The sequence below is a fragment of the Carassius carassius genome, chromosome 49 (genome assembly GCF_963082965.1).
Source record: "Carassius carassius chromosome 49, fCarCar2.1, whole genome shotgun sequence".
NCBI classification, from domain to species: domain Eukaryota; kingdom Metazoa; phylum Chordata; class Actinopteri; order Cypriniformes; family Cyprinidae; genus Carassius; species Carassius carassius.
This window is the reverse complement of record NC_081803.1, coordinates 17,335,258-17,357,464: the sequence shown is the minus strand read 5'-3', so window position 1 is coordinate 17,357,464 and position 22,207 is coordinate 17,335,258. Positions and strand designations below refer to the sequence as shown.

General features: G+C 36.2%; 1 protein-coding gene across 1 annotated transcript in view; it reads right to left on the bottom strand.

Moving 5' to 3' along the window:
* LOC132132235 (CXADR-like membrane protein) overlaps nt 1–19,882 on the bottom strand; it is a 59,544-nt gene extending 39,662 nt beyond the window's left edge. The window contains exon 1 of the mRNA XM_059544571.1: nt 19,589–19,882. Coding sequence (XP_059400554.1) covers nt 19,589–19,619 — 31 coding nt within the window. The 5' untranslated portion in view covers nt 19,620–19,882. The remainder of the gene's footprint in view (nt 1–19,588) is intronic.
* Between the last annotated feature and the right edge of the window lie 2,325 nt (nt 19,883–22,207).

Here is a 22,207-nt window from a genome sequence, read left to right as displayed (position 1 = left end):
GGAATTAACAGAACTAACAGTAACTAACAGAAGTGACACTTATTTCCAAACTACATGCTCAGATGCATAGCAATAGCCCAGCTGATTTTAAAATAGTGCAACATTTCAGTAAAAACAAAGTTACTGTACAGTAGAGTAGCATAGTATAGCCAAGGATGCAAAATAAATTGCTATATTATCGGTCGATATATTGGTTGATATTGGATATTTAATTGAGCATTTAATCATGTTTTACATTTCGATAACTTTATCGTCTAACACTTCTAACTAGTCCATCTTTAAAAAAAACTAATAACCGTTCAATTAAATGTTAAAAATGTAAAAAGAAAAAACTTAAATCTCAACATACAGTGGGTATAGAAAAGAATCAACCCCTTTAAAATAATCACATTTTACTGCTTATTATAACATCCAAGTGAAAGATATAACACAAACATGTAAAAAAGAAAAAACAGATTCACTCAGGCCATGTCCACACGTACACAGGTATTTTTATAAACAGTTTTTCCTTCTTTCGTTTAAAAAAAATCTCCATCCACATGAAAACGCAAAAGCATGCTATGAAGCACCATCAACAGCATGCCAAACCAACAGGTGGCGATATAAACTCAACCATAAAGCCATGTTAGCCAATCAGAAACCTGAAAAAGTTTCCAGTAGGTGGAGATAACAGCGCATGCTCCGACGCCACAAGTCAAAATATCTGATTTTGCTGTCTACACGATAATGCTTGCAACTGGAGTTTTTGGATATCTTCACCCTGGCAGGAGTTTTCAAAAATGTTCGGTTTCAGTGACCTGGTGCTGCGTTTGCATGTGGACGAATGGCCAAACCGCATAGTAAAAGCCGCGGTTTTGAAAATACCCACGTTTGTGGGTCTGAATATTTATGACCACTTTTATTGGTCAAACAATAAAGCAACAATACAATAATTGTAATAATAATAATAATTTATATTAGGGATGGTAATTTAACGCATTAATTAATTATGGAGAAAAATGACAAGTTAAAATTATTAACGCATGTAATGCACTTGCCCCATCCTAGACCTATGCGTATCATCTGCCATTTCATACAGTCGATTGATGACTAATATGAGGCAGGGCAACAACTTACTGTGTGATGGAGCCTAGAGAATATCCCTAAAATTCAAGATATGGGGCAAAATGCCCCTGTTTGAAATTTTGTCTCATATTTACATCAAATAGTTAAGAAATATCACACGAGCTGTAGGCTAAGTGCAATATCACACAAATGCAAATGTGATACTCATTTAATTTCTTAATCCACGTTTTGAACGAATTGGGTGAACCATTTGGCGCGTTGAACCATTGGCCATAGTCGCTTTAAATTTAAAGTGGCGCTGCACAGACTGATCGGTGTATGACATCAAAGTAACGTGAGAGTGGTACTTCAAAAGCACAAGGAGTCGTCTGCTCTCTAAAGCTCTTGCGGTTCTTTGATGTCACACACCAGTCGGTCTGATGGTGATGGTCCGCTTCAAGTCTATCAAGCCTAATGATTCAATGAACGATTCATAAAGAACCCTTTACTTCACTCCTAAATGAATCAGCCATTTGAACGAATCAAATGAATGACTAAATGACTCGATGAGTAAATCATTAAGACATTTACCACCACCTACTGGTAGTTTTAGTTTATTATTTAGAGTATCATTTCATTAAAGAAATAATATAATATTTTCATAGTAATAATAATACAATTAAGAAAATAAATTATTAAAGTTATAGTTCACACAACCAAAAATACTCACATGGTCCAAAAGAGTATATGCAATAAATTTGATCAAACAAAATATTTCTTGCTGAACCTACTTTTTGTAATCTCTGTTTGATGCTTTGCACAACAATGACTTTACTTTATGTTTTCAGAGTAATTTCTCCAAATGTTGATGTGTGATTATTTCGATTAATTAATCACTACAGCATGTAATTAATTAGATAAAAAATTTTAATTGCTTACCAGCCCTAATATATATCAGTGGCCCTTGGCTTGGTATCGTTGGCAGAATTTGGCCCCCGGGGAAAACTAATGGAGGAACCCTGGTCTATACGAAACCACAAATCGATGTAGTATACATGCCAGACCAGTTCCTGACACTGTAACTCTGCCACAGAGATACACTTAAAAATGGAGAAGAAGACTTGGACTATGCGCATAAAACTTTTATGCAATATACAAACAAACATGGAACAATACATTTATTAATCTGTGTTAATGTTAGTTAATAAAACATAGCGGTGTCTGATTTGTGGTGAGACGTGGGCTGATGACGTCATCGTTTCAAAAAATGTACGGATTCACTGTCCAAACAAAAAAGCTGTGTTTTCAGATTTATCCACTCTGGGACCAGGTAACAAAAAAAAAAATTGGTTTCACTCTTCCAAAATGCCAGATCCATGTGGATGAAACACCTATACGATAAAAAAAATTTGAAACGTGCCTCCGTGAGGACAGTGCCATAATGTGTTTTGCTACTGCCTGTTCACCTGCCTTCAGTGCCTTGTGGAAATGTATTAAACTTTGAGTTTTGGAACTTTATTTATTAGGTATGTTTGCATTGTAATCGGTTTTAAAGTCCAATCCGAATGAAAATGCTCCATATAAACACCTCAATCAGAATAAAAATGCCCAAATCCAATGGAATTGTATTTGTCTGAATTCCTGCAAACACTGACAGTACACTTACAATGTTGTGATTCCTATATTCACCTGTAGCTTGTAAAATGGTTTTACAAGCTAACAGTTAACTGGTTTTAGTTTAGTAGTGTTTGATTTTAAAAAATATATATATAATAATAATAAGCATAGCATAGCACAGCATAGCAAAGTTAAAATACCAACAAGTATAACTAAACTTCTATAATAACCTTTAATCCTGTGGAAGTACATGAAGATGAGCAGTGTTTCAGCCCCATCAGGACTCCTCGTTCCATTCAAGACAGGCTGATCTTCGTGGAATTTATTGAACGGAGTAAAATTTTTGCAGTGCTCAGTAGAACGCTCAGTCTACAGAGAAAAATATAATGGACACTGTTCTCTGTCTGTGGACGATAAATGTTTGAATCATATCGTCAAGCAGAATTATGAAAGAAATGCACTGAATTAAAGCAGCATAAAGGAGCTGTATTCTAATGAAGAGCTTTTCACAGTGGAGAGCCACAAAGACGGTTATTACTTCTGTTGTAGCATCTCATTAATATCACAGAGAAAATGTGTGAGGAAAACCCAAATATGGAGAGTTACTAAGACAGCCGTGTGCTTTCAAGACACGAAGACTGACAATGAAAGAGCTCATTTCTACTGTTGCTCTCTGAATGGTCTTGGCTTTTGCTTTCATTACACAAGAGACAATATATGAAATCAAACAAAAACTGCAGGGACAATATTCCTCTTCTATTCCACAAAGAAGTAAATGCCTCTATCTTTCAGGCCACAAAAGGAGATGTTTTGAAGAACGTATGAAAAAGAATGGTGGTGTGAACCAGGGTTATTAAAGTTCACTAAATCAAATCAAATAAACTTTGAATAAAATTTTTAATTAAACTTACTTTATTTCAATAAACAATTTCAATAATTAAGTCAATATAGAGATATTTACAAAAAAGTAATGAAAAGGGCAAAAACAACAAGAGTAAAATAAAATTTAAAATATAAAAATTATAATGTAAAAATATTTTAAAAAAACTAAAATAGTAACACTGGCCTGAACTATGGGAAAATTCAGTGTCCAGTGACTGTCAAGCTCCAAACAGTAGTCCAACTACAGTTTTGTCTGAGGAACTAAAATGAAAGATGCTATTCATTGAAAATCTTGCCCTAAAAGCTTATAAATCTAATTTGTATATTTGCATATTCAAATTTGATGCATAAAAACATTTTGCACCAGATTAGACGTCCAAGGGGCTTTGAGTTGCATTTGATAGCTATTACTGAGGAGACGTTTTTATTTATTAAGAACTGACAGACTGGGAATACAGTGCACGAGTCATATGGATAAAAAAAAAAAAAGACATAAAATGATCTCAATGCAAGAAGAGAAAACTAAATCTACCTAAATTCATTGGGGTGAAAAGCTGTTTTTGTTAAATATTCATTTGGAACCCAAAAATGCCTGAGGAAAGTCTGTAACAAAGCAGCTGCAGCATAAATCATTTTATGGGACTAATAGGAGGATAATGGAAGCTCATTGTGAAATAATTTGAAATACTTTTCCAACCACCTCTTAATAAACGCTGTGGAACTCTGGGAAAAAGAGCAGAGAACTTAAAAATACAAACAAATCTGCTCCTCTGTGTTTACTCTCTGTACCATTAGGTGCCACTCCATTCTGTTTAGGTTTCTAATGAGCTTTAGAGTTAATTGGCACTCTGACGCCTCTCGTATTTGCATAAGTTCAGGAGTGCAGAGTTTTGGAGGACCCAAAAGTAGAACTAAATGAATCACATGAGTGAACTCAGAATAGTGCGAGAGAACTTCAAAGGCCTGTGCCAACATCCACTGGAGACTGTAGAGAGATATGAACATTTTGGGAGTTATTATGAGCAGGCACAATAGTGTGAGCTCATTACAGAGCCATCACAACAAACCTGAACCCAATAGAAGAAAAGAGAGAGAAAAACTGCTGCTGTTCCCAAAAATATATAAGTCGACACATTATGCATGCATTATGTATTAGCATCAGGAAGGCTTCACAGCAAGCAAACACCTGGGCACTGACATCATCTCACCCGCTGCAGCTCGCCAGACCATGGACTGTGTGTCATTCGTTTACCACTGGGATGATGGGTAATTAAGATGCCCTCCACCATAGCTTTTAAATGCAGCTTTGGATGCTGAGATGTGTTTTAGTGAATAACAACATCAATTTCAGTCTGTTCCTCACAAAATGTAAAAAGCACAAGATGTCACATGACCTCATTACACTGCATGCCAGTTATAAAAGTGTTACTTTATTTATACTTTAAAACCATTTTTAATTAATTGTTGTGTTAAAAAACTTGTTTTTGGCAGTCTGATCAAGTAATTAGTCAAAAAAAAGATAGTAAAGATATTGCCTGTGTTTTAAAAGAAACTAAAGAACAATTTCTTCAAAAAGACAAATGTATGACAAAATATGAGAATTAATGCAAAAAGAGTGCTTACTTCAATAAACTCGAGAAATTAGTCAATATTTATTAGGTTATTTTCTTTATTCATTTTCAATTGATTACATCATGTTGGTAATTGTTCGCTAGTGCGCATTCGTCATGTTAAAATTAGTCAGAAGCTTTGGGGATGTACTTAAATCCTGTTACTATGGAAATGAGCTCAATAAGTGACCTTTAGCAATTAGAATTTATGTTTTATTGATTGTGTCTCAAAACCCAATTTATGCAAAAGCATGTGGCTTTAGTGTTGATGCACACTTCTTTTCTGTAATTGAACACAGAAATAAAGCATTTAACTGGGGTTGAGCAAAAATTCAGTCATAAAGGTTATGTTTCTGCTAAAAAGGACAAAAAGTTCAGGGTCAGGCTGAGTGTGTCTTTTTTCTGGTTCACTTCTCTTTCTTTCTCCCATACGTGAGACTGGAAATAAATAAATTAGCGCAGCAGTTTTGCATTGATTTCGTAAGGACCCTTGCAGCATTAATTGACTTGAGCAAGCACATCTCTCTCTGAGCACGAGAGGTAAAACAAACAAACATAAAAAGCTACATAAATTAAGAAAGCTGCTGAATTCAGTTGAACTGATAAATGAGCTGTAGCTTCCTATAACTCTAATTGTGATTTTACAACTATAGCACCTTGGGTATGACACAGGTATTACAAGGAGAGGGTGACTAATGAGGACATAACCCATGTCCCCATTTTTCAAAACGCTTATAAATCATACAGAATGAGTTTTTTTGAGAAAGTAAAAATGCACAAAGTTTCCTGTGAGGGTTAGGGTTAGGTGTAGGTTTGGTGTAGGGCCATAGAATATACAGTTTGTACAGTATAAAAACCATTACGCCTATGCGATGAACCCACTTTTTTTACAAAAACAAACGTGTGTGTGTGTGTGTGTGTGTGTGTGTGTGTGTGTATGTGTGTGTGTGTGTGTGTGTGTGTGGGAGAGAGACTCTGGACCACAAAACCAGTCATAAGGGTAAATCTTTTGAAATTGAGATTTATACTTCATTTGAAAGCTGAATAAATAAGCTTATGGTCTGTTAGGACAATATTTGGCCAAGATACAACTATTTGATAATCTGGAATCTGAGGGTGCAAAAAATCTAAATACTGAGAAAATTATCTTCTTGGAACATGATCTTTACTTAATATACTAAAGATAAAAAAAGATAAAAGATAAAAAATCTATAATTTTGACTCATACAATGTATTTTTGGCTATTGCTAAAAATATACCCCAGCAACTTAAGACTTAAGTTTTGTGGTCCAGAGTCACACACACACGCATGTGACATTGACACAGAAGAGAAGAATTGTTGAATAAAGTCAAAATTTATGTTTTCTTTGTGCATAAAAAGTATTCTCATAGCTTCATAAAATTACAGTTGAAACAGTGATGTCACATGGACTATTTTAATGATGTCCTTACTTCATTTCTAGGCTTTGAAACAATTTTCAACCCTTTAAAAACAAATATTATATATATATATATATATATATATATATATATATATATAATTAGATTATGGTAATGAAAATTTGTGACTAAATTATTGTAAAGTACATGCACAAAATGCAGAATATCTTAAAGGCTCTAAAAAGGCTTTTTTCAACGAAATGTAACCTGGATTTATTTCCATTCGATCAAACAGGACAGTAAGTGTGGGTGTGTGTCCTGTGATTACAGTCTCGCTCTGCCTCTCATAAAAGTGTCACGGACAGAGGATGTGATCATGCTGCATTGATGGCATCTTTAGTCCAACTGACATTTAAATGTGGAACATGACATGCTGTAATATAAATGTGTGAGGGGAGGGGTCCGGTGTGATGTCCTCTGAGATAAAGCTCTCCAGCTAAGGCAGAGTACTGCAGAGAGGCAGGAGGCCAGGTAGGCAAACGGGAAGGTAAAGAAAGTAGAAGAGAAAGAGACAAACCTGCCAAACACCTGGCTCTACTTAGAAGAGAAGACAGTGGCAATTTGGCAGATAATGAAAGAATTCAAATATTCTAACTTCTGCCTATATTGTACTATATCCCACAAAGCACTGTGCGCAACATCCATCCATTCATGAATAAATCAGAAGTATTATAGGCCTTGATTTTTAATGCAACCTTTGAACTCATTATTAGATCAGACTGCCATTTTCACACAAAAACTTAAAGTAAAATGCAAAATAATTATAGTTTTTTACTGTGATTAATTAGAAGCAATTTACAGAATTAAACATGGAATTCAGTTAACTGTTGTTGGAAAGGTTTGTTGCATAATACATACTTAAGAGTCCAAAATTGACACATGCCCAGTGTTTGGAACAGCAGGGTCAGTAAATAATGACAAAGGCCTAATAACATTATTTATAAAACAAAATCTAAATTAAAAAAACACTGCTGGTAAGAAACGGCTGTAATATTTCCAAAGACATACAACCCGAATTCCGGAAAAGTTGGGACGTTTTTTAAATTTTAATAAAATGAAAACTAAAGGAATTTCAAATCACATGAGCCAATATTTTATTCACAATAGAACATAGATAACGTAGCAAATGTTTAAACTGAGAAATTTTACACTTTTATCCACTTAATTAGCTCATTTAAAATTTAATGCCTGCTACAGGTCTCAAAAAAGTTGGCACGGGGGCAACAAATGGCTAAAAAAGCAAGCAGTTTTGAAAAGATTCAGCTGGGAGAACATCTAGTGATTAATTAAGTTAATTGATATCAGGTCTGTAACATGATTTGCTATAAAAGCTTTGTCTTAGAGAAGCAGAGTCTCTCAGAAGTAAAGATGGGCAGAGGCTCTCCAATCTGTGAAAGACTGCGTAAAAAAATTGTGGAAAACTTTAAAAACAATGTTCCTCAACGTCAAATTGCAAAGGCTTTGCAAATCTCATCATCTACAGTGCATAACATCATCAAAAGATTCAGAGAAACTGGAGAAATCTCTGTGCGTAAGGGACAAGGCCGGAGACCTTTATTTGATGCCCGTGGTCTTCGGGCTCTCAGACGACACTGCATCACTCATCGGCATGATTGTGTCAATGACATTACTAAATGGGCCCAGGAATACTTCCAGAAACCACTGTCGGTAAACACAATCCGCCGTGCCATCAGCAGATGCCAACTAAAGCTCTATCATGCAAAAAGGAAGCCATATGTGAACATGGTCCAGAAGTGCCGTCATGTCCTGTGGGCCAAGGCTCATTTAAAATGGACTATTTCAAAGTGGAATAGTGTTTTATGGTCAGACAAGTCCAAATTTGACATTCTTGTTGGAAATCACGGACGCCGTGTCCTCCGGGCTAAAGAGGGGGGAGACGTTCCAGCATGTTATCAGCCTTCAGGTCAAAAGCCAGCATCTCTGATGGTATGGGGGTGCATAAGTGCATACGGTATGGGCAGCTTGCATGTTTTGGAAGGCTCTGTGAATGCTGAAAGGTATATAAAGGTTTTAGAGCAACATATGCTTCCCTCCAAACAACGTCTATTTCAGGGAAGGCCTTGTTTATTTCAGCAGGACAATGCAAAACCACATACTGCAGCTATAACAACAGCATGGCTTCGTCGTAAAAGAGTCTGGGTGCTAACCTGGCCTGCCTGCAGTCCAGATCTTTCACCTATATAGAACATTTGGTGCATCATTAAATGAAAAATACGTCAAAGACGACCACGAACTCTTCAGCAGCTGGAAATCTATATAAGGCAAGAATGGGACCAAATTCCAACAGCAAAACTCCAGCAACTCATAGCCTCAATGCCCAGACGTCTTCAAACTGTTTTGAAAAGAAAAGGAGATGCTACACCATGATAAACATGCCCCGTCCCAACTATTTTGAGACCTGTAGCAGAAATCAAAATTGAAATGAGCTCATTTTGTGCATAAAATTGTAAACTTTCTCAGTTTAAACATTTGCTATGTTATCTATGTTCTATTGTGAATAAAATATTGGCTCATGTGATTTGAAAGTCTTTTAGTTTTCATTTTATTAAAATTTAAAAAACGTCCCAACTTTTCCGGAATTCGGGTTGTACATTTTGGACCCTGTGCATGCTGTTTTAATTTGCTAGCTTAAAATAATAGAAAGTATATATTATATATTGTTTATTGTGCAGTGAGCAGAAGCCTAGTATTCCTTTACACATAGCCTCTTTCTTCCTCTGCTTTTCTGAAGATCACACGCTGATGGCAGAATGCACTGTGCCTTTATTTCAGATAACCTTGACATCTGTCTCTCACACATTCATAGCATGGAATGAGCAGTCACACACACACACAGTCGTTCCCTCCAGCTAACTTTCCGCTCACGTCTCCAGGATGCACATAGAATCTATACAGTAATTCCCCTTATGAAGAGTGAAGTGTTACGCGTATGCATAGCGCAAGGTCATCTTGGACCTTTCTAATGCTGATCCATGACATCAAAAATGCAGACTCATTATCAACAGATCCCTCATGCATCACTCATCTCACATGAGTCAGACAAGATCGGACGACGCTGTCAAAGTTGATCAAAATCTCCTGTGTCATGTAGATCCTCGCACGTTAAAGAGGAACTTGCCCTGAAGACACCTTTCAACTGTTGTTTTATGTTTAAAGTGACTGTTTAGGTTTTTAGATGCATCACTGACACACTAGATTAAAACAATCATCATTAAATGATCTGTGTAACAGACAGATAAATGCTGCGATGTGCTAATGCAGTTCTTTCTGTTGGTCTAGCCAAACTTTTGACTACTGGCATAATGTCTGGTCCACTTACGGTTCAGTCTGAGGTCTGTAATTAGTTTTTGTTTTTTATTTTCTTAAAGGAGTCTCTTATTCATTCCAAGGCTGCATTTATTTGATTAAAAATACAGTTAAAACAGTAATATTGTCAAATATTATTTTTTTCTATTTTTATATATTTTTAAAACACAATTTATTCTTGTGATGGCAAAGTTCATTCAGTAATGCAGACTTCTATTATGCTGATTTGGTGCTCAAAAAAACATGACTTATTTTCAGTGTTGAAAACATTGCATACTGCTTCATAAAAATCTCTATATAAATCTCCTTTTCTCTGTGTCACACAAGTAATGTCATAGAAGCTCTTCCATGCGAATCTAAAGTCAGCATGTTTGCTGAGAAGTCCTCTGCCTACCAACAGCTACTTTAAAACTGCAAGCCACTGACTTAATTAGCTCATTAAGGGAAGGCAGTGGAAACTCTGCCCTGGTTTCAGCATTAGTTAAAGTCACAGGAACAGTACAGGGGAGAGGTCAATGGAGAGAGAGAAAGAGACATACGCTGTTGACATGAGTAACGTTTATTTAATCAAGAGACGTTCAGCCGATGGAAGATTCTTGTTATTCCATACCATCCTGCTCGCCTCAATGGATTTCTTGTTATTGTGACTTCAGGAAAGACTTTGGCTATGATGTTTCCCAGTGATTAAAGAAATAGGCATTACTTGCTCATCCTACTGTTGTTCTTTTTTCTGCTCATCACAACAGATGGCTGGCAGTAGGTTCATACTGAAATTTGCTGCTACTTTTTTACAAGGCAATCGGTGCTGACTCCGTTTTTATTTTTAATAATTTGTTGTGCATTTGTCATTTTTATTAGCTTTTTTAACGTCTATGTAGTTTTTTTTTTTTCAGTTTTATTATTTGATGTTATTTTTGTACATCGTTAAACTAAATAAAAATGTTTCCTTGGCAACTAGGCGAAATGAAATGTAACATTTTCTATATATTTCTTATTTTATTTCAGTTAAAGGGATCTCCGGTTAGTTTGACAACTTAGCCTTATTGGGTTAGCGATACCATTTGCGCCACAAACGTGATATAATAACACACCCGATGTTTACGTTGTAGCGAGATATTTTTAAATAAAGTTTTTACCTGTAAGCCGCCATTGTTGTTTTTACCCATTGCATTCTGGGCCGTGACGTAGAATGGTCCCAGGCCCAGCGCGCTACAAACACAAGGCGCGTAAGCGAAATGTCTGCCGTTCACCCTTTTCAGTTTGAGCCTGAACGTGTCGCAAATACGGAGGAAGGTTCACAGGATGATAATAATCTCGTAGCCGTAGGTGAGGATGAGCAGGAAGAGAGAGTAGGGCACACGCATTGGTGTGGTTGTGGCAATTGTTTACCGATGCTTACTGAGAGGGAGAGTGTTTGCTGTAAGGAACTCCACTTCATATCAGCAGCAGTCCAGGGTAAGGTAGCAGCTAGCTAGCTAGGGAAGCTATATTGGCCTGAAGAATTTTGAAGTAATCTACCACAGTAAATGCATATTATAGCCTAAAAACAGGATACTTGTTTGCAGATTTACCATGCATCATTGCCCATCCTAATTTTGAGGCAGTTTGTCTCAATCCAGATGTACTGTGGGCTGCCCTCGTCAGTCTCCATGACAGATGGAGCGCTGGTTTACCCAGCCGCGATGCAGTTACTAACAGGCAGGTCTAACATGAACATATTTGTTTAGAATTATATAACATGTTATTTCTTGATAACAGACCGCTGCGAAGTATAACACACCATTGCCATGAAAACAGCGCGTTGCTATGGACGCGGAACGGACTATTTTCTTTTGCGGAAGCAATGCAATCGTTTTAAATCAATAAACTCCCGTTTAAATTTATAATTTGTGTCAAATTATTTATTTATTTTGTAGGTAGCCATGTAATAAGCGGGATTATGTATAGCGAGGCGGTTGTTATAATTTGCGAATAACAACCCCTTCAGGCTGATTCAAGCTCCGCTTCGCGTCGGGGTTGTTATTCGCTATAAACCGCCTCGCTATACAAACCGCTCTCGTTTGTCTTCGAATGGGCATCACAACCAACAGCAACACAGTGTGGCATTTTATCTCTCTAGGTGTGTCCAACGGAACTGTAGAAGAAGAGTGTGTCGAACTGCCCGCGTTTTAGTTTGGCGCTCTGCCGCGCTCAGGACCGTCGTGCGTCATCAACAATCGACGGCCCATAGTACAGAAAAGCTGAAAAAAGTAGTGATCGCACTTTTTTATTTTTCTTAATCATGAACGCGTTTCATGTATTTTTAACTAAGCGCCTTACTTAGAAGGGGTATTGACATCATATCTAGACCAGTTTGGCAAACTAACCGGAGATCCTTTTAACAAAGTACCATCTGTTTATGGTTTTAGTCACAGTTAACTGTAATAACTCAGGTCTTTTTCTCTCACAAAGCGATCACATATTCTGTGAAGCTGCTTTGCAATGATTTGTATTGTGAAAAGCGCTAAACAAATAAACTTGAATTGAATCAAATGATTTAAGATAACTTTGAATATAACGAATGGACTACATTTACTTACAAGCACTTTCATTGTACGCTGAAAAGAGCAGCGTTAACATACTGCTAAACTTCTCCATTTTGTTCCACAGAGGAATTAACATCATACAGGTTTGAAACGACATTTTTTTTTTTTTTAATGAAATATCCCTTTAAACCACCTTAATCCTCAGAGCCAATAAAGCGTAATATCTTTCTATTAGAAATTCAGCTTGGTCTATAAATGATAAAATAAAACAAAACCAACCTCATCAACATAACCTTTATCCCATGCCAGATTTCTCCCAGGATCTTGTTTTTCCTCTGCTGCTGGATGCAGTAAATGACATGCCTCTTTTTAAATGCCAGATTTGGTCTCACGCTGAGGAAGACCAGGCATCTGAGCGAGACCTTCACCCTTCATCTGTTCCAGTAGGGATGCACACTGCAGTTAAGCTGTCACACCGCATGAACGCCAAGGTAAAGCTGCTCAGAATAGACGCAACAGGAAACAGCAGCCCAACACGTGGCCGCAGCAGCACCTGTATTGACTCGTCCTCTTCCGTACCGCAAATAACACCAGACAGTCCTTTTAAAATACAGTTTTCACAGCACACACACAAAGCCCTCAGTATTTTACTAACAATAGGAGGAAAGTGTCAGCTCCTGAGGGCTGGGGAGGCTGAACCCAAATTTTACTGACAAGAGACTCAGGTTATTTCAGGCAGGCCCTTCAGAGGCAGTTTAGAAGCAGAAACTGTGTGAATTCAACCTGTTATGTTTTTTTTAAACTATTTCTTATATGGCTCATATCGAGTTTGCAATAAAATGTATGATCTGGCCATTTTTACGCAATACTGATGAATCAATCAGCCTATCACACAGCAGCAATAGACATGACAAATACCAGTCAGAGCATGTCACTAATACGTCGACATGCGTGTCTCTGTGTGAATGAGTGGCAAACTCAAACCCATGTGATGCTCACTGTGTCTCCAGCATCTGTCGTTTCATGTACTTCATCTCCAGAGCTGCTCTGAGAGTCACTTCACAAAAACATTTCATTTGAAATGTTTCCACTTCCACCAAATACACACTGAAATGACCCACCAATATATAAGTTAGGTTTAACTTCAATAAATTACTATTGCAAACTGAAATGTACTTCTCGAAGTAGTAATAATAGTATCGTCATTTTAAAGGAATATCATACCACCAAAACATTCTTCATCCACATTTTTATACACTTGTGTTGTGCAGCATAATACATGACAAAATATAAAAATGTAAAGTTTTGTTGTAAAGTAATTGTTATTTTTTAATCTGATTACATTTTAAAATATGAATTAATTTGTTAAATGTTTATTGATTCATATCATTGGTTTATATCAAAAGTAAGTTTGTATCAACAACAAAACAAAGCAAAATCTTGTTTACATTTGTTAAGATCTAACAAACATGCGCATTTCCATCACCATTAATTGTTACTAAATATAAATATTGACATACTGGGATAATATTTTTGGTCATATCACCCAGGCCTAATTTCCTATACAGTGATTTAAGATGCACTAATTTTAAATTTGCATAATATTTAGGATGGGATGCAGCAATGGGATTGATTTAGTCTGTGCCATATTCTAATCCCATTCCATCTGTCTTTCCACTGCAATTTCCCTTCAGTCTCATGCTATACAGCATTAAAGTGTGGCAAAAGCCCAGAAACAACATATAAAATGAACTACCATTTTCCCAGCACTTTCTGTGCTGTATTATGTTCAAGGGACACTGAATATTAAATACATCTTGAATCCTGCACCATAATCAGAAAGTTGCCAAACACAGTCTGTGGGTGTTCCTTCTGGGTGTATTAGCCGTGAAGGAATGAGCGATGTGAGATAGCAAAAACTGCTGCTGCTTTTGTTTCTGTAGGTGCGTAACAGAATGCATTGATGCAACAGGAGCAATTAGAGCAAAGAAAAAATCACACATGTGCAGTGCAGTGAAACGGCTCAATTTCATTAAGAAGTTATGCCTAATGACTTGTAAAAAAACAGAAGTGCTGGTGCCATATGTTCTGAAAAAAAAAATTATAAATGTAGGGAGAGAAGGAGAAAACCTCATTAGCTTCTTCCAGTATGTGAGCCAACTACAACGTTATGTGTCAGAAATGCATAACCAGAAGTTCGTCTACGGAGAAAAAATATTTAGACAGCTCAAAAAACTATTCACATAAGTGCTTTTAAAAAGAAAAAATAAATAATCAAGCTTCATATTTCTGCTTTTCTACCCTCCAGCCTGCTTGCCAGGTCTCCATTGTACACTATTACAAATTAGTTTTTTTTATTATTTTCTGTGTTAATCGACAGCAGATGTTATTCATAGACACTGAATTGTAAGTAATGTGCAAGATTAATTAATACATTTAAACACATCCATCACTCTTTGTTTGTCTGGCTTCGCATATTAAAAGGTTCTGCTCATTTATCAAATGCACGACATGTTTCAGTGGACAGCAGAGTTAATAAATGTTTAGAGTGAATTCAGTTTTCATTCTTGGCACTAAAATCTTAGAAAAATATTCCATACTAGTCCTTGTTTTCCCAGCCCGGTTTTTAAAGAAACGTGACTCTTACAGAAATATCCAAGGGGATGAATTCATCTTCAGGGTGGTCAAAAGTAAAAGAGGAACTCAAACTAAAGACATAGATAAACTGAAAAAAGTATAAGAAGTGTTTTCTCAACACTCACCCTGCAAATCATTGCCAGCGCCTCTCAGGTAACATTGTCCCAATGCGCCGCTTATAAATACAAAGTTAATGCTGAAAATCAAACCACATCCAAATATTTTTGAAAGAAATTCTTTGGTTTTTCCACAATGAAAGCATGAGGTGAGAGCATGTGGTTTGGATTACAGTAAATCTAAACATTTTCACAGTATCTCAGGAAAACCAGGAGGAAAGGAGAACCTTCCAGCTCTGGACCTGAAATGCTCCTCTGCAATCTGCTGGCCGATTTCTTCACTCATGTCCCTCAGTGCTGAGAGATTTGTAGGTCAGAATGGCCTGTGTAATGAGACACTTCAAAACAATGATGATTAATACCCTAACCCTAACCCTAACCCTAATCAAAAAAAGATTTATTAAATATACATACAGTAGGTAAAAAAATCCAAATATCCAGATGTAGGTTAATAATAATAATAATAATAATAATAATAAAATCTATTGATAAAAAACATTGTTTCACCACTAATTCAATAATAAGTCTAATCAAAACATATCTTCACTTTACACCAAAAAAACTATCCAGGCAAAATGTCACTTGAAACACCTTTTTCCCGTGTGTGTGTGTGTGTGTACAAACTATAAAACAATTGTAAACAAGACAATTTATTGGAGAATGTTTTACAAGAAAATACTATCTAGTCTTTCTACCCAAAATTCAGTTTGTCACTACTCATTTTTTTATTATTATTTTTTAAATTGTTTATTTAAAAGAAAAAAAAATAAAGAAAGGAATGAAGGAAGGAAAGAAAGAAAGAAAGAAAGAAAGAAAGAAAGAAATATTTGATATTGTTTACTAAATATCAAATAAAAGCAGTAATGCTGTGGGGCAAAAATACTATAATTCAAAATTATAGTTAAAAAAACTATTTTCTATTTGAATATATTTTAAAATGCAAATTATTCCTGTGATGCAAAGTTGAATATTCAGCATTCCGCCGGTCTTCAGTCTCACATGATCCTTCAAAAAAATTTCTAATATGCCGATTTGCTTCTCAAGAAAAATTAATGAGAAATGTTTGTTGAAAAAAGTTGTTGAAAAAGTGCTTTTCATTTATTTATTTATTTTGAGAGTACTCTTTATTAATTTCATCTTCTATTCATCACTTGTTGTTCTTCAAGGGTAAGTCAGTAAGACATGGTTCACATGGTATCACACATTCATGACACCCATCACAAGAGTCCATCACACTCTCACACATACAGGAACACTGCCGGACTGTTTTCTGGATGTGTTGTGCACATGTACAGCTGGGTGATTGATATCAGCATGTGTGTGGGTCTGTGCATGTTAAACTGTGTGTGTGTGTGTGAGTACAGAGGAGGTAAGTGGCTGGTGCTGTGTGTCTGATGGGAGAAAGGATGTCACTGTGATTTCTCTGAATGGAATGACACAGCTCTCAGTGAGGGCCGGCCCTGCTGTGATCTGCTGTACTTATTAAAGACAGGGCTGGGGCCCCGTGGGGACGCACACACACAGCTGACACGGCCCATGTAAAGCCAGCCTCATCAGGAGCTACATAAGTTAGAGCTAGTTGCTGGAAAAAAAACACACTACAGTTTCTGACTCAAGTTACTAAATTACCAGAGCCATCCAAAATCATGCAAACTCAGGCTAGTCACTCCCAGCTTTTTGTTGTTGGAGCTTTAATGTGGATCCTAATCCTGTGGGAAGTGTATTGAGTTTCTTTGTACAAATGGTTTCATTACTGAAGCCACCATACAGTATTTATAGTATATAAAAAAGTAATGCAGGGACATCCATTTAGCAAGCATAAATTAATAAATGATAAACAAACAATTAAATATTCATGTAATTTTGCCATGAAATATTACAGAGAAAACCATTTACTATGACACAGAGAAATATTTTTCTTTCACAGCATGCAAGTGATCCCATTATCTCATTGCATTTGTTTAAGTAAATGCTGGTGGTGAATGGGCAGTGAATGGGTTGTGGTCTCATCAAGGGTAGGGTTAGAGACACGGAGGTCAAGTAAGGAGATACTCCATATTTCAGAACGCTACATGCAGCTTTTGTTATTAAAGTGTGTTTGACAGCAACATTCACAGGGCAGAGAGAGAAAGACAGAGAGAGAGTGAGAAAAAGAGGGAAGGCAGCACACAGCAGGATGTCACTTCCTGACCTCTGGTTCTAGATGCCCATGTCATCTTTATACTTGACAGATACTTTGCTGCCCCCAGAGATCTGTCTAAAAATAGACTGATCTAAGATCTGCTTCATAACGCACCCTTTATTTGAGAAGCTGCAACAAAAGTGGATGTTAAGCAATGCAAAAGCTTTTGTTTATATAGGGATGCACCCATATTATAATTCCAGCTCATACCGATAACGGAATAATTATTTTATGGATGATAATTAAAATGAATAACAGGCTGATGTTAATATTCAATAATACTTTGGCAGAATAAATTAAAAATAAAACACTAAAACCATTCGATTCAAATGCTACAAATGATTTGTGTGTGTAAAATACATATTCTTTTTGTGATTTATATGTTATTAAATTATTAGCGTTTTTTATTATTATTATTTATTTTAGTGAAACGATGGCAAATGTCATCTAAATATATACAGTGGAAATGAGCATGCAGGACTGAATAATACTGAATACTTAAAACTGAATAATATTAGTTTCAATAAATCTCTCCAGCCTTTCTAGAATATGTGAGCAACAGTGAGTTGAGAAAACAATCAAACAAAAAGACAGGAGTGATAATTGCTGCTACAGGGAATAGGATGTTCTTTACTATTAGACAATGATCAATTATTTACAGAAGAAAGCCCGAACCAATGAAAATTCAATGCCATTAGATAGCCAGTTGTTTTGTCATGGCGTATCTGCATGGTGTGGAAGATGGTGTTGTTTGCACGGCTTGTCTAGCACAGTTGTTTTAATGCAACTAATGAAAGTGCTCATCATGATAATTGCTGTGGCGTTTGCTCCTTCCTGTATGTGCGTTATAGTCTGGGGTTCAAGCGCCTCGCATCTCTCTCTGCCGCTTATTGTCTAGTCACAACAAGCACACAGGTTGTCATTACTTCCTTTAATTACATATTTGTAGTCTTATTACGAATAATTTGTCAGTTATTTCAAATCAAACAGTGCTTGTTACAGCAATTTTTCATCAAAGTACAACAACTTGCTCTGCCTCTGAAATGTGCTTTTCGTCATCTGACATCAAGCCATTTTAATTTTCACCCATTCTGCTCCAGACGACTCTTAACAATTTTTACAATACAATCACTACCCAGTGGATAAAACCGAGTCTCACCCTATAGATTCCCTCCGAAATATATCACATAACCAATAAAATGCCTTAGACACACTTCAGGCTCATGTATTGATTCTCACGCAGCTGGAAATAAGACACACATAAACATCATGATGACAACAGCAAAGTTTAGGGCTGGTGCGACATTATATTCACACAGAACCAAAGCCTAAAACTTAAGCTTTCCTAAAACTATGCTATTATTATTTTGCTGACATGCAACTAAGAACTGCCATTTCCTTAAGAAAATGCAAATCTAGTTACAGTTTATCTAGAATGATGCCAGCAGGCAAAATGTGCTATATAAGGTTGCTGAGTCACATTTCTTTAAAATTCAATATCCAAACACTTCAAACTATTCTAAACACGTTGCCACAATATTCATCAAATGATGTGATTTGCTCTGTGTTTGCTAAGGTGTGCAGGACAAATCATTTTACAGAGGACTGAAAGGAAAACGTAAGATACCCTGACATGATAACAGCAACATTTCACATCACATATCATTCTTTGTTCACAATGCTGGTTTGAGTCACTGGCCTATTTTATTTTAACTGAATATATTGGACAGGCATGGTAAGAGACTTTTGACATTTAAAGAGCTTTTGGGCTTAAAAGTAGTTTTTTTGTTTTTCTAACATAAAATGTCTCAACTGTAGAAGTATAAAGAAATAAAGAAAAAGTCAAAGTAATTCACATTAAACTTCAAATTCATGTATAAATTAAAATATTGCAATGCAGTTTTCATGCAAAGGCTGAAATTACATAATTTTAAGACCACTTGCGGACAACAAATGAAAGCATAACTTAATTAATGGAATAGGCCTACTTCAAATACGTAGTCAATAAAAATAGATATAATTTAAATAAACGACGGCCTGCCACAATCTGATCGCTTTTCGCTATTGTGATTTACAAGTCACATTAGTAAAAACAATCGATATCACGAGCTATATCAACTATTATAAAGTCTACAGCTCTTCTAAATATGTACAACACTTGAAAGGATCTGCAAAAACATCACTCACAAGCATGAGGAGGAAACTTACCTAAGAGCAGGGCACGCGAGCTGGCAGACATCACTTCTCCGTGTTGAGAATCCTATAGAAACGTCTCCTTTGCTTCTCAAAACGAGCACATTGGGTCATTGAAATGGTCTCTCAGTTTTGTTCTGACCATGGACGGAGCGATATCACCGGCTGAGACCCTCAAAAGCATCCCCAAACGTCCTGAAGCTCCCTCACAAACGCCCGTTTCCTCCGAAGAGAAGTTCTCCTCGACTTCAACAAGGATGCGTTTCTACGATCTCCGTCCTCTCCTCCGCCTCTTGCTCAGTGTAGGAAGGAACCACGGGCTGGTGAAGGTGTGTGAGGGGTTGGGGAGACCTCTGCAGTTAAAGGAGAACACTTTCCTTTGCATATTTCCTTACGGGACACGTGTAGATGACCACTGAATGCGAGTCTTTTACTGCAATTATAATAACCAAACAAACATTGCGTTTAACTAATGCATATTCAAATAATTATATAGCCTATAAATAAAAAGGTGAACCTAAATTTAATGACATTTTTAATTAGTAATTAATGATATAAGCAGGCTATGCTGCTAACAGTCAATTAAACATGTTATAGGCTAGTCTAAAAAGTTATCAGCTGAATAAATAGAGATACGAATGGATACGAATACGAATTTGGCTGGTGATATCAATCATTTAATGTCACTGTAATGTGGCAATTAAAGAAATAGGCTACTTCACATGAAAATGTAAATTCAATTTCCAAACGGTAAAACACCATAAACGTAGTCCATATTGTAGCATATTCTAATTCTGTAGACATGTGATAGTTTTTTTGTGAAGAACAACATGAAAATTAAGACCTTGGCTATAATCTCTTTTGTCATTTTTAGCGGCAAACCATTTTCGAGCTCGGGTGTCACGTGATCAACAATTCGCAATAGATCACAGATGTGGACACTAAGAACAGTCCTGGGTAAATATTATTTTAATGAAATCTAGAATGTTCCACAGAAAAACATATCAGGAATAACATGAAGGATGGCATATAATATAATTTTCTTTTAGATTTGTTTTATTAGATTATATTAGATTTATTGTCTTGATTGTCATTGTCCAAAAGTGCACATACAAGGCCAATGAAATGCAGTTAGAATCTAACCAGATTTGCAAATATCCAAGAGAAGTATTAATTTAAGTATTTATTATTATTTTTTTCTGTTAAGTAGGCTATTTATTTAAGGACATTTAGTATCTGTTAGTAAAATGTGAAAGGTGGTGTACAGATCTGTTTTAATAAAACAATGAAATAAAATAAAATAAATAAACTTACTTCTACCACAAATATAGGCCTAGATATATACTGTAGATTCACAGATTTAATATGTCACACCTGCAACTCGAATGAAAGAGTAAAGGTGGTGCACTTAACATTCTTTGTCAAATTTTCCGGTGCTTCAGGGTTCAAGTTGTTTAAACTAATTGACCGCACTGACCAACAGGAAGACGCTTTGTTTGTGCTTCAGACATCGCATATACTATTGACAATGGACATGTTTTTTGCCCACAGCTATTATAGGAATGAAACAACAAAAACAAGTTACAAGTACAAGTAAGCAAAAAACAGTAGGATGTGTATGTGTGTGTGTGTGTGTGTGTGTGTGTGTGTGTGTGTGTGTGTGTGTGTGTATACAGTATATATATATATATATATATATATATATATATATATATATATATATATATATATACTCATATGTGATCATCTGATGGCTAACCCTGACCCTACAGTACATGTCAATCAGAATTCAAATAACCACAAGTACAGTGTCCTCCGCTTCTTTTCAAAGGCAGCTGTACTTTGGTTTGTGTACTGCTGAAGCTTTCTGACTACATCTGCAGTGATGGAACCAACAAATATTTTTCATTATAATGCATTATGGGATTATTTTTAGTTGCACGGAAAACTTCAAAGAGCAACAGTGGCCTGTTTTTCCCCCCTCTGATTATTCATGAAGGCCTCCTGAAAAGGAGCAGTGAAGGAGGACAGGACTTATTGCCATGACCTGATTACAGTTTGCTACAGATGCCGAATTTACAGAATTTTATATTTTGGAACAGGCTGCCATCTTAAAGCATCTGACAGCTTGAAGGACAAGTGCAAGACTTTCCAGGTTAGTCTTATTTGTGGTTTAGCCAACCATAAAAAGTACAATATGTTTCACTCCACTATCAATTGACTATTTTGAGTTCTAAAGATTGAGGACAAAGTTCTTTGCCGTAATTATTAATTCATCACAGCCTCAGTTACAAGGCACTCAAGTTTAGCAACTAAATTTAGGTCAGACAGAAAATAAATGTCTAAAAACAAAATGTCCACATGTCCCTATAAGAAATTCCAAAGCTTCTTTAGAACATACCGAGGTCATTGCATTATTCATGAAGGCCTTAAAACTTTAAAACAATCCATTAATCCATTCATTCATTCATTTCCAAGACTTGGAAAAATGTCAGGGGCAAAATTGTTGATGGTGCGTTGAACAGACAATGAGACTTCAGCTTCAGATTTAGATGGAAATTAGCTTTCTTTCTGAATTTTTACCCTGTGGTCTTCTGGCAAACACATTAAAGTGAGGATAGACAACAACTCTCT